This window comes from Denticeps clupeoides, chromosome 11, assembly GCF_900700375.1.
Source record: "Denticeps clupeoides chromosome 11, fDenClu1.1, whole genome shotgun sequence".
Classification (NCBI taxonomy): domain Eukaryota; kingdom Metazoa; phylum Chordata; class Actinopteri; order Clupeiformes; family Denticipitidae; genus Denticeps; species Denticeps clupeoides.
Window position 1 is genome coordinate 15,230,913 of NC_041717.1, and position 13,129 is coordinate 15,244,041.

A 13,129-nucleotide genomic window follows, 5' to 3' on the forward strand; every position below is an offset into this window, starting at 1 on the left:
CCGGTATGAATGTAGGAGATTAATACACCATGCACTCAAATTGTTCAAATACAATTGCTGAAATACATTAATATACCAAAATGGAACTAGATTTGGGTCTAACGGTTTACTGTAATCTTTGGCATTTGCTTTATTTTGCCTGTGCACTAGTGTGTGAGTGTGTGTAATCTCGGTTGTAATCTAACATGTATACAGTATTAACCCCCCCAGGAACCTTTATTTTACCTTTTTGCTTTACACCATGCAATATGCATTAAAACCTGGACATAATAACTAGCCATTGGTATGTTTTTAATAAAATTAGACAAAGCATACTTGTGCGTGGGTGTGTGTGTGTGTGCGTGTGTGTGTGTGTGTGTGTGTGTATTTTTCAATGCGAACGATGACTCAGTGGATGCTGAGGCGAATGTGGAACACACTCTACCCATAAATGACACTGTACCCACTTAGCCAGCAGCGTGCCTGTCATGGGCTGTCAGGGTTGTACAGAGAAAAAGGGACGGACTGACCAGAGGTATAAAAAAAAAGTAAAAGTTGGAAGAGCAATTACTGCTTCTGCTTCGTCTGCGGTGTTTTTACAGCGAGAGGATCTGACTTCAGCGTCTGAGGGCTGCTCTCCTGCTCCCGCTCCCTGTTTGGAGAAACAGCTTTGCGTGCGCACATCAGGCCCTGGGTTAGGCTCACTAATTGCGAGGAATAAAAGCGCCTTTTTATTCTGCAGAAACCCGAGAGGGCTGCTGGGAAGAGTTTCCTGTAAGTAGCTCTCGGGAGCAGCAATCAAAGACTTGGTGAATAAAACACATTTCTGGGGGAAGACAGGCAAGTGGAGAAAATGTGCCACTCAAGGGAAACTTTCATATTTTTTTTACTTCCTCAAAGTGTAAGTTTTTAAAGTTTAATGAGTAAAAATTGATGTGTGTGCAAAAATGATGCTCATGTTACCCTCCTGTTGGACTAGGACTGGTCAGGGGAGAGACCAAGATGGGAGTACTGGGGCAGCAGGAGGACGGGGGCAAGCAACAAAAAAAAGTCTGGAGAAAAGTGTCCATTTATTGTTTTATCATGGAAACACTGGGCGTCGCCAAAGGAAGGAAAGAAACCTGGCGTATGCGTACCTGTCCCTCTAAAACATACAAGGGTTGGCGCCCGGCCACTACTCCAGTATAACAGTGGCGAGAACATCTCTCTTCTAGACACCGCTGCCAGACGCCACCAAGGACGATAGACAGAGATACCATAACCCCGCCCACTTGCCTGTGATAGGTCCTCATTATCGTAACGTCTAGCAGGTGCAAAGCTGCGGCACATGAAATGGGTAACACCCATCTTTCAGTGTACAGTACTGGCCAAAAGTTTGGACACACCTTCTCATTCAATGTTTCTTTATTTTCATGACCATTTACATTTGTAGATTCTCACTGAAGGCATCAAAACTATGAATGAACACATGTGGAGTTATGTAACAAAAAGTGGAGACCTGACCTCCACAGTCACCGGACCTGAACCCAATCGAAATGGTTTGGGGTGAGCTGGACCACAGAGTGAAGGCAAAGGGGCCAACAAGTGCTAAACACTTCTGGGAACTCCTTCAAGACTGTTGGAAAAGCATTTCAGGTGACGACCTCTTGAAGCTCATCGAGAGAATGACAAGAGTGTGCAAAGCAGTAATCAGAGCAAAGGGTGGATATTTTGAAGAAACTAAAATATAAAATATTTTTTCAGTCATTTCACCTTTTTTTTGTTAAGTACATAACTCCACATGTGTTCATTCAAAGTTTTGATGCCTTCAGTGAGAATCTACCAATGTAAATGGTCATGAAAAAAAAAAAACACATTGAATGAGAAGGTGTGTCCAAACGTTTGCCCTGTACTGTACATTGAATGCTTATTAGTTAACAGCTTAAACATCTAAAACATGTTTTCAATAGTTTAATAAGTGAAGTATACTAAAATGTAAAAATTATTGTGGTATTAGATGATTTAGCTGGGTGGACCACCAGATTCACCATTATAGTCTTGTTTACACCTACTGGCTCCTTGGTGTTGTTTTAATGCTAAATATTATCTATAAGCCCCATGGATACTGTGCTTCATGTTTATATGTTGTTGACATTTGTCATGTTTGCTGAGGTGTTGTGACCAAAGACACTGTAGGGAATGGGAATGGAGATGGGATTCGAACTGGCAACCTCCTGGTTACGGGGCGCTTCCTTAAAAGCTAGGCCACCACAGCACCTGCGTTTTTAAAGATTTTTTCAGCCAGTCTTACCAATACAATGAAAATCTTATATGTGACACGTGTCAAACACATGAGTGCCACAATTAGTAGATAAATACATCAATAAGGAAATAATAAAATGTCATGAATTATTTAAAATGGGAATTTAAAACATCATTAGTTAATTCCATATTTCATGAATTCTAAAAACTGGAAATAAAAACAGTATCAATTGATTAAATGTGTCATATTTAAATATTTCTATAACAGGTGTGAAGTGAAACACTGCAGCACAGCACACGGTGACACAACGAAATGTGTCCTCTGCTTTTAACCAGCACCCTTGGTGAGCAGTGGGCAGCCATGACAGGCGCCCGGGGAGCAGTGTGTGGGGATGGTGCTTTGCCCAGTGGCACCTCAGTGGCGACCTTCCGTTTTCGGGTCTGTTTCCTTACCCACTAGGCCAACCAAATAGTTCCAATATAGTTTAGTCAGTTTTGTTTGTGCTGTACATTTTTTAAATAGTTTTCTCTTAAACAATCTTGTATGTGTCAACACTGCTTGCGCTACCATTTGTGCGTGTTACATATTGACTTGAGCAGGCTTACACAGGCCCTTCCCTTTTTATACTTTGGTGTTTTAGAAAAAAATCCTGGGTGGGTAGTTCATCCTCTCCAAGATACAGAGAACAGACCCAGAGTCTCTTTTTATTTGTCTGTTTCTTGTTTTGATTTAGATTTAATTCTGTGACTAATTCCAATGATTTAGAAAGATTCTCAGATTGTTTCATTACTCTTTCAACATAGCCTAGTAAGTAACACACTTGTCTATGAACCAGAAGACCCACTTACTACCATTGTGTCCCTGAGCAAGACACTTAACCCTGTCCCCTGTAACTACTGACTGTAAGGTGTCTGATAAATGCCGTAAATGAACATTTAATTTTGTTTGCTCTCTATTAAAAAGTCTGGTCTGGAAGAAGCTATACAAATGCTGTAAAAAATGTAAAATGAAACACATAAACATTCTTATAATGCTCAGTGTTTGACTCTTAAAATGGACACATCAGTGTGCGGCTTTACAGCAGCTCTCAAAAGTGTTTCCCTATGTGAATTGTGGGTGTCGCCTTCAACTCTTCATCTCCTGGGCCACTTTGATCCCCAACTACCGTAAGCTCTGTTAACAGCCTGGTCTTTCTGTGCTCTTCCCGTGGCCTTTCGGCTGAAAGGGCTGGCGTGTCATCTTGTGACAGCTGGGCGGCAGGAGAGGCGCTGGAGCTGCCGTGAAATCATGTCTTGCCTACGGGTCACAGCCAATCTGTCCATAGCATGGGTGCAATTTGCTTTGCTTGTTTGCATGGACTTGCCACATGGATACAGAAAATGCAGAAATGCCATCACCGCTGAAAAGAAAAGTCATATGCACCCGTTTAAATTGTGACAAAATTGCATTTTAAAAACAATTTACTGAAATGCTTCCCTGGGCTAAATATGCGCTGTGCATTTTATATATACTGAACGCTATTTATTACTTGACAGCTGGAGTTACATCATCCATCAGCTCAAATTATAACTCTCTGGATGCATAAATTAATGCCACATTGTAGCAGCACCCAGCGCTGTTCACCACCCGCCAAGCCTCTCAGCCCCTGGGTGTCTGTGTGTCTAATGAGGGCACATTATGGCCCCCGCTGCAAAAGGAGGAGGCGGCGGCTGACAGGCTCCTGGGAAGCGAGTTTTTAAAAAACATATCACGCAGCCCCGCTCGGCTAACAGCTCCATTCACCAATCAAATTGCCATGAGTCAGGCCGTCGCCTTGGCAACAGCGGTTCCCACTCCAACAGTTACTCCATCTCCATAAAGAACAGAATCCTTCACATCCCCAGACATATATGCAGATTGATTGCTCAGGGTTGCCAAAATAGTAAGTGGTGCTTTGTGGGCAGGGGGCTGCTGGGTGAGAGCAGGAGTAATTGACGGGTGCTGGGTGTTGGTGAAGGGGGCCTGGGGAAGGTGGGTGGGTGGGTGGGGGTACAATTCAGTGTGGAATTTTTGCTCTTTCTGAAGTGATGCTTTGCGATACTCGTGTGCAGGTGTGACGGCCATGGCTGCCTAATGTGATGCTATATTTTAAGTCAGGCGCTCACAAAAAAAATGGTCCCAGACTAATTAATTAGTACACTTATTGCACTGTGATAACAACCTAATTGACTGCAGCACAGCTTGTTTTTGCACACACCAGAAAAGTACAACTTCACCTATGTTATTATATGTTATTTTAGGACAGTTAATGAAATGTTCATTTTAACAGGACAAGTACCTCATATAATTATCATTCTTGATAAGGGCAGTAGTGGCCTAACGGGTAAGGAAGCGGACTCGGACTAAAGGGTTGAGCGGACTGAAGGGTTGCGGGTTCAAAACTCGAGCAAGGTACCGTGCCCGCACACTGCTCCCCGGGGGCCTTTCATGGCTGCCCACTGCTCATGAAGTGATGGGTTAAGTGCAGAGGACACATTTCATTGCGTGGACTGTGTGATGTGCTGTATATCACTTTCACTTCACTTTTATAAGAATGTCTGGTAAATAAATCCTGTTTTTTTTTTTTTTAAGTAGCAGATTCCTCCCGACATTCAGAGAACAAAAATGGAGCTTTGCAGATTGCATGTAAAAAATATGCCGTTATTAAGTCGCCTGGGGTTTATAACATAAGCAACAGTTATGCAACAGTTATGTCACTACATATTAACTCATAACTAAAATGGAACAGCTTGTGCATGACGAAGTAAAGTAAATATTTGACTTTGAACTGTAGTGGGGGTTAATGTAAAAAATCTCCAGTAAAGTACAGATACAAGTACAGAATGTACAGAAAACTACTCCAGTACAGCAGCAAATTACATTTACTTTGTTACTGTCCACCACTGCATATAATGCATGTATGTTTTTGGCTAATTATTGCTGTACATAGGATACATAGGGAGATCAATGCAACCTTTTTTCATCATCTTCAATCAGAGACACAGGAAGAAGACGTTCTTGGACCAGTTCACTCCTGCACCTGAAAGGATTTTGAGAAGGCGATTCACCGGCCACTACACAAACTGAACACAATTAGAAGTATTTATACACTTAGAAGTTTAATTATAAATGAATTTACGAATAAAACTGGAAAAATCATATTGTAGTTCTTAGTCAAGGAAGAAATTCCACCACACAGAGGAAGGTTTCTGTATTATGCATTCTGTATTATGCATCACCTGTATAGCGCCTGTGTACAGTGGGGATCCACCCAAACCACATGGTGATGACCCATACTGAACAAAAAGACACCTTTCCAGCATCCAAGCCATTTCAGGAGGATGGACAAAGCATTTGCAAAATTAGAGGTCATCTGGCAGTAAGACAGCCATACTGACCTAAATCAATCTATCAGTGCCACCTTTTTCTGCACATTGTGGCTATTTTTGCCCTCATCCTAATGTATGCCCTTATACATACATTTTCTAGAAAGTTTTTTTTTTTTTTAAGAACATCTGACCTCACACAGCAACATAACTCACTGAATGGATGGAGGTCAATAAAAAGACCACAGAAGGTAGATATTACACAGAAGAGTTTGCTTGTAAAGTAAAGAGCATCGATCAGAGTGAGTCCCTCTCTATTTATTGTGGCTCTGGGGCAAAACCCCACACCACTACAGTCACGTCTGCCCTTTTTGGCAGATTATTGTGCTATTATGCAGATTTTACCCATTAAGCCTTTACACAATGCTGCAAATGAGGTGCACAATTAGGTCCCTGAGCCTTTTCAAACGTTTAAGATTTTTTTAGAACGCAAAGCAGACCTGTCCATTCAGATGGGAAGGGCCAGAGAAATCACGTATCAGTGGCCCAGTTGCACGAACCCAGTTGGAGCTAAGGTCCCCCCCCCCCCCCTTCTCCTCTCCATCAGCCATGCAGCGCGGCACACTGAAATATTTGGGCAGTTCACACAGCTGCCATGGCAACAGGAATTTTACAGGCGGCACGGGCCTATGGCAAAGCACTTCTCACTTGGCCTCCGCCAACCAACGCCTTGGATGTGATTCAATCCATTTATCAGGAGCACACACTGTTAGACTAATACAATAAATGAGAATATATGAGGGGGACAGGGAGGGGGGCTTCCCTCCTGTTACTGTGATGCGTTGATATAAATTCCATCAGCAGAGGCCAGATGCTGTCTTCAGATAGCACTTGATTTCTGTTTATTGTACATGATTTTCCAGAAAATGCTCTTCCTTATCAGCCTTCCAAAATAATAATAAAAAAGAATGAAAAACGTTTGCCTTCGATAAATTCATTTATTAATTTTTTCCCAACAATGACAAGAACAAAAAACAGCTTTTTAAGTGCTCAATACCGCTAGGCTGGGATGGTAGCAAAAGGGCGAGCTTTTCAATCAAGAGAAAAGAGAAATAAAAAAATAAAAGTACTAGATCCTGATCAACAAACATGACCAAACATGCCAGCATACAGTACATGTATATACATATGTACAGTATACGTCTATATAAACATGTGTGCGTGTTCACAGACACACCAAATATGGGTATATATTCAATATACAATATATGTATATGCATGTGTACCGCTTTCTTTGATTCATTTTGTTATCTGTCCAATATTCGGAGTTTGTACAAAAATGCTTTGCGAATTAAAAATTCATTACAAAAGAAAACATATGAAACATTGTACAAGTTTTCCAAATCTGATTTGAAATTCAACATTTCTGCTCGTCTAAAATATTTATGCATACAATCATATAGGGCAGGGGTGGCCAGTCACGGCCCCCAGGGGCCACATTCCTGCTGCTTTTCACTCCAGCTGCACGCATTGGCTACCTTTCTTTACTTAGGACTAAGTACAGAGTAACTGTGCTAGTACAGAGTGCCAGGCGTGAGCATGCAGGCAGGGCCCAGCTGAAGGGCGGGTACATCTGCAGGACTGTGGCCCCGGGGGCCCCACCAGGCAGCCCCGATGAAAGGCATGCAGATACAGGAAAAATAAAAAAAAATAAAAATAAAAAAAAACACTTTTAAAAAGGTCAAATACACAACCTATTCAAAGGAAAATATACAAACACAGCTATGTGCTCCTGCAAAGTACATTTAATAGATTTTATATGCAATACTGATCTTGCACAGTTTTTTAAATATCAGTATAGCTTAAAACTTTAGGATAAGTACTGTACATTTTGTATAAGCTAAAGATGTTTTTTTTTTAAATGTTACACCCAAATACATCACTATTATGTAACACTTTGGGCAAAAACACATCCATGAAATACTGCAGGTTTCAATGTAAGACCTCTTATTGTCTCATAGTCATAAAGAGCCTGTAAAAAAAAATAATCTTGACTTTAGAAGGCACCATTTTTTTATCCGCTGGTAGTGATAATGTATGTACATGGTGTGTTAAACCAAAAAAAAATTTAGCTGCCATATCTTGGTGCTAAATCCTCCACAGAAAACATCAAATTAATCAAGCCTAAATAAAATGGTTTTATTTTGGTTTTTCAAGAAAGAAAAAAAAAGAACTTTCAGATTCAGCTTCAGAGTTAGATCCGCTTTGGTTGGCAAAGCATTAAATACTGATAATCTGATTTCATATTTGGCATTGTGTTCTGGTGATTTTCACAGCCGCTTCCAAAATTTGAGACGTCCTACAGCCCATGTTTTAGTCCCACTGGCTAAAGGGAATAGCTGCCAGCCAATGCAAATGATTTCCCCTGGTGAGTGGAGTGTGGTCCTACTCGAGCACACTCAACCCCCCTTCCTCGACTCAACGGTGGCGCATTTCACCCCCACGCTGGACATGTTCACACACGTAAAACACAGTTTACTCCCATGCAATGTGATCTAACGTACAGTAGTTACACTATTTACAGAGAAAGTTTTGCGGAATATTCTTTTTATTTTCAATTTAAGGCTCAGCTTCTGTTAAGACAAACAATTGCAATTCAATGATAGTCACTTTTTTTTAAGCATCGTTTACAGAGCACTGGTATCGTTGATTAACACGGATTATGGTTGGAATATTGAAAAGACCACTGTGATAGGCTGGACCCTGACCCAGAGCATGTGACATAAAGGTTTGTATCTCGAAAGTCACGAGGCCTGTCAGTGGATGAACAGGTACAGCCTGATGCATAGAACAGAAAGCGGCTAAGGGTGCTCTGTACTACAACGCCCAGGGTAAATGGACTTTTTGCAGGCTGCGCAGTAAATACGGACATTCACCATTCCTAGGGCGTCGGTTATATTTAATCTGGCTGCTCGTGGGGTCCCTGCAAATCAAACAGTATGGATTGAGAAGGAAACATAAGGCACAAGTGAAGCTACTGAGAAATCAACCATAGATCTAATTAATAAAAAAAAGCCTTTCAGATCACACACAGACCAGAGTTGTCTTGATAATTCCAAGTGTTGATTGTTAACCTCTGTGCATTTCCGATTATTATCAATAAGAGACATCAATTCTAAATACAAACAAAATAATTGCACTACGGCCTCAATTCAAGTGCCACCGGATATCGGCATCCTGGCTGGAATTGAGTTTTAGTCCTAATTTTTCATTGATTTTCATTAAATAAAACTGAAATAAAAAAAAGAACATACTGTTAATAGTGACCAGATTATGCTCTACAGAACACATTCAAGAACACAAACCATCGAGATTGCAGGAAACTTTGGTTTCATTTACATCTTAAATTGATGGTTATTTTATTACTATTATTATTTTTTTCTACATGCTGCACTACAGATTTAATATTATCAATAGGCACATCATTGAGACGGATCTAGACAAGGGCAGTTACACCCACTATTATCTGCCCTCCCTGTTCTTGCTTGCATTATGTATTTCAATTTAAAATTTAATTAACCATATACTTTTCAAAAAACATTTTAATATTTATTGCGTCCTAGTCCATGATCTACATTTTTTCTTTACCCATGATGGCAAAATAAAGTTCAAATAAATACAGAAAAATCTACAATGAAAGTTTGTATAAGTGCTGAATGTTATAAAACAGTTAAGCATGTAAGTTAATATCGAAGACAAACACTTCATGTTGCATCCACGTTCCTACGCACATATGCTGTTTGTATGTATGCATGAATTGTGTTAAATGAGGCATATCTATATAAAAACTATAGAAAAAAAAAACATTCGGACTACTGTGCCTTCTGCTCTGATATAAGTCATTACTTCATATGAAAGGTAATCCATTTGCACAGGTTGTGTGTCTGGGATTGACGTTGATGTTCCGTAAGCTCGTATTTACAGTTCCTGCAACAGGTGCCTCTCCCACATATTGCCTTTAATTTCTTTATGCCCAGGACAGGCCTGAACGCTGGGAGTGCGGGTCACTGCCAATCACATGGAGAGTAAATATGCCAATGCTTCCACTCCAGCAATCTCACTTCCCACAGAGTTGCGCAGTAGCTGCTCAGCGAAGTGCCACATTTACTTGAGCCAAAACAGCAACACCTTCTGAAGTTCAGCACAATCAGGAAATACTGTTCTACATGCCCAGCTATGTCTGGAGACACATTCTTTATCGAGAATTGTGGAAAAAATGCCCATATGCGTAAAAAAAAGTTAGAAAGTATTGATGATTGGAGAGTGTCCGTTGCACTGTGTTTGGCTAATGGCCCGCCGAACTGCCGTTGTCTTTCCTGTTTCCCCGACCCCTCCTCGAGCGCTCTACACCCTCAAAAGGTGAATTCTGCCAGGGCTTGTCAGCCTGCTCGGACTGTGGCTTGGGCTGCACCCGGGCCATGTGTATCACTGACTCGATGGCGGCCGAGATGGAGTCATGGTTGGCGAACTCCAGTGGCTCTGGGGCCATCAAGCTGCTGTGGAGGCTTCGCTTCCCTGGGAGGTCCACACATTTCTCCAGGACCGGCATCTGAATGCACAACCCATCCTCCTCTGGCAGTGGCTGCTTCCTTGGCCTCCCCCGTCGCCTCTTCACAATGTTGTTCCCGGTCTTTGACTGACGCTGAAGTCGCTTCACTTTAAGGATTTTGTTGACGTGGTCCAGGTTCTTCTTGGTGGAGAGGATTTTGGAGAAGGTGTGCATCTTGCGCACCTCACTCTGGATCTCCTCAATCTCCTTGCGCTTGTACCTCCTCTTCAGTGATGAGCCGGGTTCTGTAACACAACATGTGCAAACATTACACGGGCAGCCGAGAAATCATGGAGTAATTCCAAAATTGCAGATATTTGCAAGGAAGGGTCCATAAAAGTGATCTCAGGCAAAAGAAGACCACCACTTTTTCCAAAAGAAATATATTATACACAATGGAGCCACATTGCAACAACCTACATACGTTAATGTCAAAAAATTGAATACAGTCTATATTAAAAAGATAGTTTTCAGACATTATACTCATCAAGATAAAACCAATAAAAAATTCACTTCACAAATAACTATTAAATGGACACAAAAATATTTTTTATTTTTTTATTATTAAATATGCACTACTATACGAGTATTGTATCCATTGTACTTCTCAGCCATATAAAACATACTAAAAAGATCATGCTACCATCCTCAATTGATTGATATTTGCATGCTAGTAAAATTATGTTATGTTAGAAATGCAGCTTGCACTGAAAAAAGTGAACACTAGATAAACTTAAACTTAAAGATTTAAGTAATGTCACTTAACATTGCTGTAATGTGAATAAACCAAACTGAATTATTGCAAAGTAAAAAAACAATTTTAGTTTTAAAGAGCAAACTAATATTTTTTAACTACTGTGATGACAAAAATCACATAAAACAATCAACTACAGCTACAATTTACTTGTTTCAGTACATTTGGTAAGAGTTACAAACATACAGGACACTTATCAATGAGGTGGGGGGGCTTTAACTATATTCACAAACATGATCAGGGAACAAGGGAGCTCCCTTTTCATCTGTCTACTTGTAAATGCGCTGTGCTCTGTGCTCCCCTCTAGATCTTGAGTAGATGCGCCTGTCGATGCGAGCAATAAACCACAAGGCCTGAGATACATCAGAGATTAATTTACTGCGTCTCCACTTCTCGTCTCAGCCTTGGATGGCAGCCCAGACCAGGGGAAATGTTGGGTTTCTGGCAGCCTCATTTGAAATGAGTTCAGACAGCCTAGAGCTGCCCAAAAAATGTTTTCTTCTGAGATCTTCACTGCACCTAACATTTCTCCAGAGAACAACGTTCCTGTGATTGGTGCACCATATGGTAAGGTTTCTCAGAAAATAAACAAGAATCATAATTGTGGAGGATTTCTCTGGCTGCAATGGAAGAGAGAGGAGGGTCACAGGTCAACTAACAACAAACAGCTCAGTGGTTTGGATACGTCATCTGTGGTATCAGAACTAAAGGTTTGAATTAGAGTCTAAATTAAGTCTCTGGAATGAGACTTCTTTTGTATTTTCATGTCACCAGAAAAAAAACAAAATCAAAACAAAACGTAATTATTACCAGATAACAACTCAGACAAAACAGAATTCCATTCCAAGTCCATTTCCTATACAAAATGGTTGTACTTATTGAAGTCATATTTATAATTTTTTTTAATGAGCATAATAATATGCTAATGTTAACATGCTTGCATGCAAACCTCAATAACTGTAATTGGATTGTGCTAATGTTAACATGTAGTGATGGGATTTAACGCAATTAATTTTTTTCAGTGATGGGTAGTCTAACCAATTACTATTTCCATTGTTACAGTGTAATAGTGTATACGTAAAATGTACATTATGCCCTGGAAGCCTTTATCCACGTTGGTAACGAGCAATTCAAAGCTCCGCTAAAAAGGAGGAGACGGAGCCACACCATCCACATCTTTGACATATTTGAATATATTAATTTACTTTCCCTGGTAACTAGTTACTTTGATAATGCTGTAACTTTTTGAAGTAGCAACTATAACTAATTGTTATAGTGATGTACCCAACACTGTTACCATGGTAGCATACTAACTTAACACCACCAGTGGTCACTTGAAAAAATTGTCCTAAACTTGCATTTGCATTCATGAAAAAAAGAAAATCTAAAATAATGTAAAACATATCGCCCATATGGTTATACTATATATGAATTAATATAAAGGCTGTGTTCAGCTTATCCTCTTATTTCCCAATGTGCTCATGAATACAGTGTTGAAGCTTTTAAATACTATAAAGAATAACATCAACGTTAATTGTCTTTCGCTGGAGTCAGGAACACTCCTGATTACTGTTTTTAGGTTGATTCTCAAGAAGAAATATTATAAATGAATGCTGTCAGTTGTTGAAGTTGCCCTTCAAAATGACTGAATGTTGGCACGATTAGTGTTATGGTATCATGCACATACACACACCCAACCACATTTTACAGCATAATCAGAAATAAAGATAAATGTTAGGTAAGAGCTATTTAACAAGAGAAAATCACCAACAGTTTCACGCAAGTCACCAGATTCATGCCTCTACTCATTTGGTCTTAATCAGGCTATATTTGTTTCTGTCCAAACAAGGCTTTGCTTTCCCCCCTCTTTAGCTGGCCAGTTAATCACTGAGAAACTTCCTAAGTGCCAACAAATCACTGGAAAGAGACGTTCATTTTCAAAGGGCTTGTCACAACTAATTCGTTCTCCGAAATCTCTACCTGCATCCTGTACATAATGTTTTCATTAGCGACCCCAATTTATGGACTTGCCTCTGTGTCGTCCACAACTCTACCCTTACATGTGGAGGCCTACTTCCTGCTGTCATGGCAACCAAATTCCACAGTTCAGAGGCAAAATATTCTCCAAATTCTGAGGTGTTGCAGATTTTGTGCATGAGTTGTGTTTAAAAAGGTCACAGGACACTGAAATAAGAATTATG

At 40.3% G+C, this 13,129-nt stretch overlaps 1 protein-coding gene across 1 annotated transcript in view; it reads right to left on the reverse strand.

Moving 5' to 3' along the window:
* Positions 1-6,543: 6,543 nt before the first annotated feature.
* The window catches only part of setbp1 (SET binding protein 1), a 44,411-nt gene continuing 37,825 nt past the window's right edge, over positions 6,544-13,129 (reverse strand). The window contains exon 4 of the mRNA XM_028996692.1: positions 6,544-10,419. Coding sequence (XP_028852525.1) covers positions 9,911-10,419 — 509 coding nt within the window. The 3' untranslated portion in view covers positions 6,544-9,910. The remainder of the gene's footprint in view (positions 10,420-13,129) is intronic.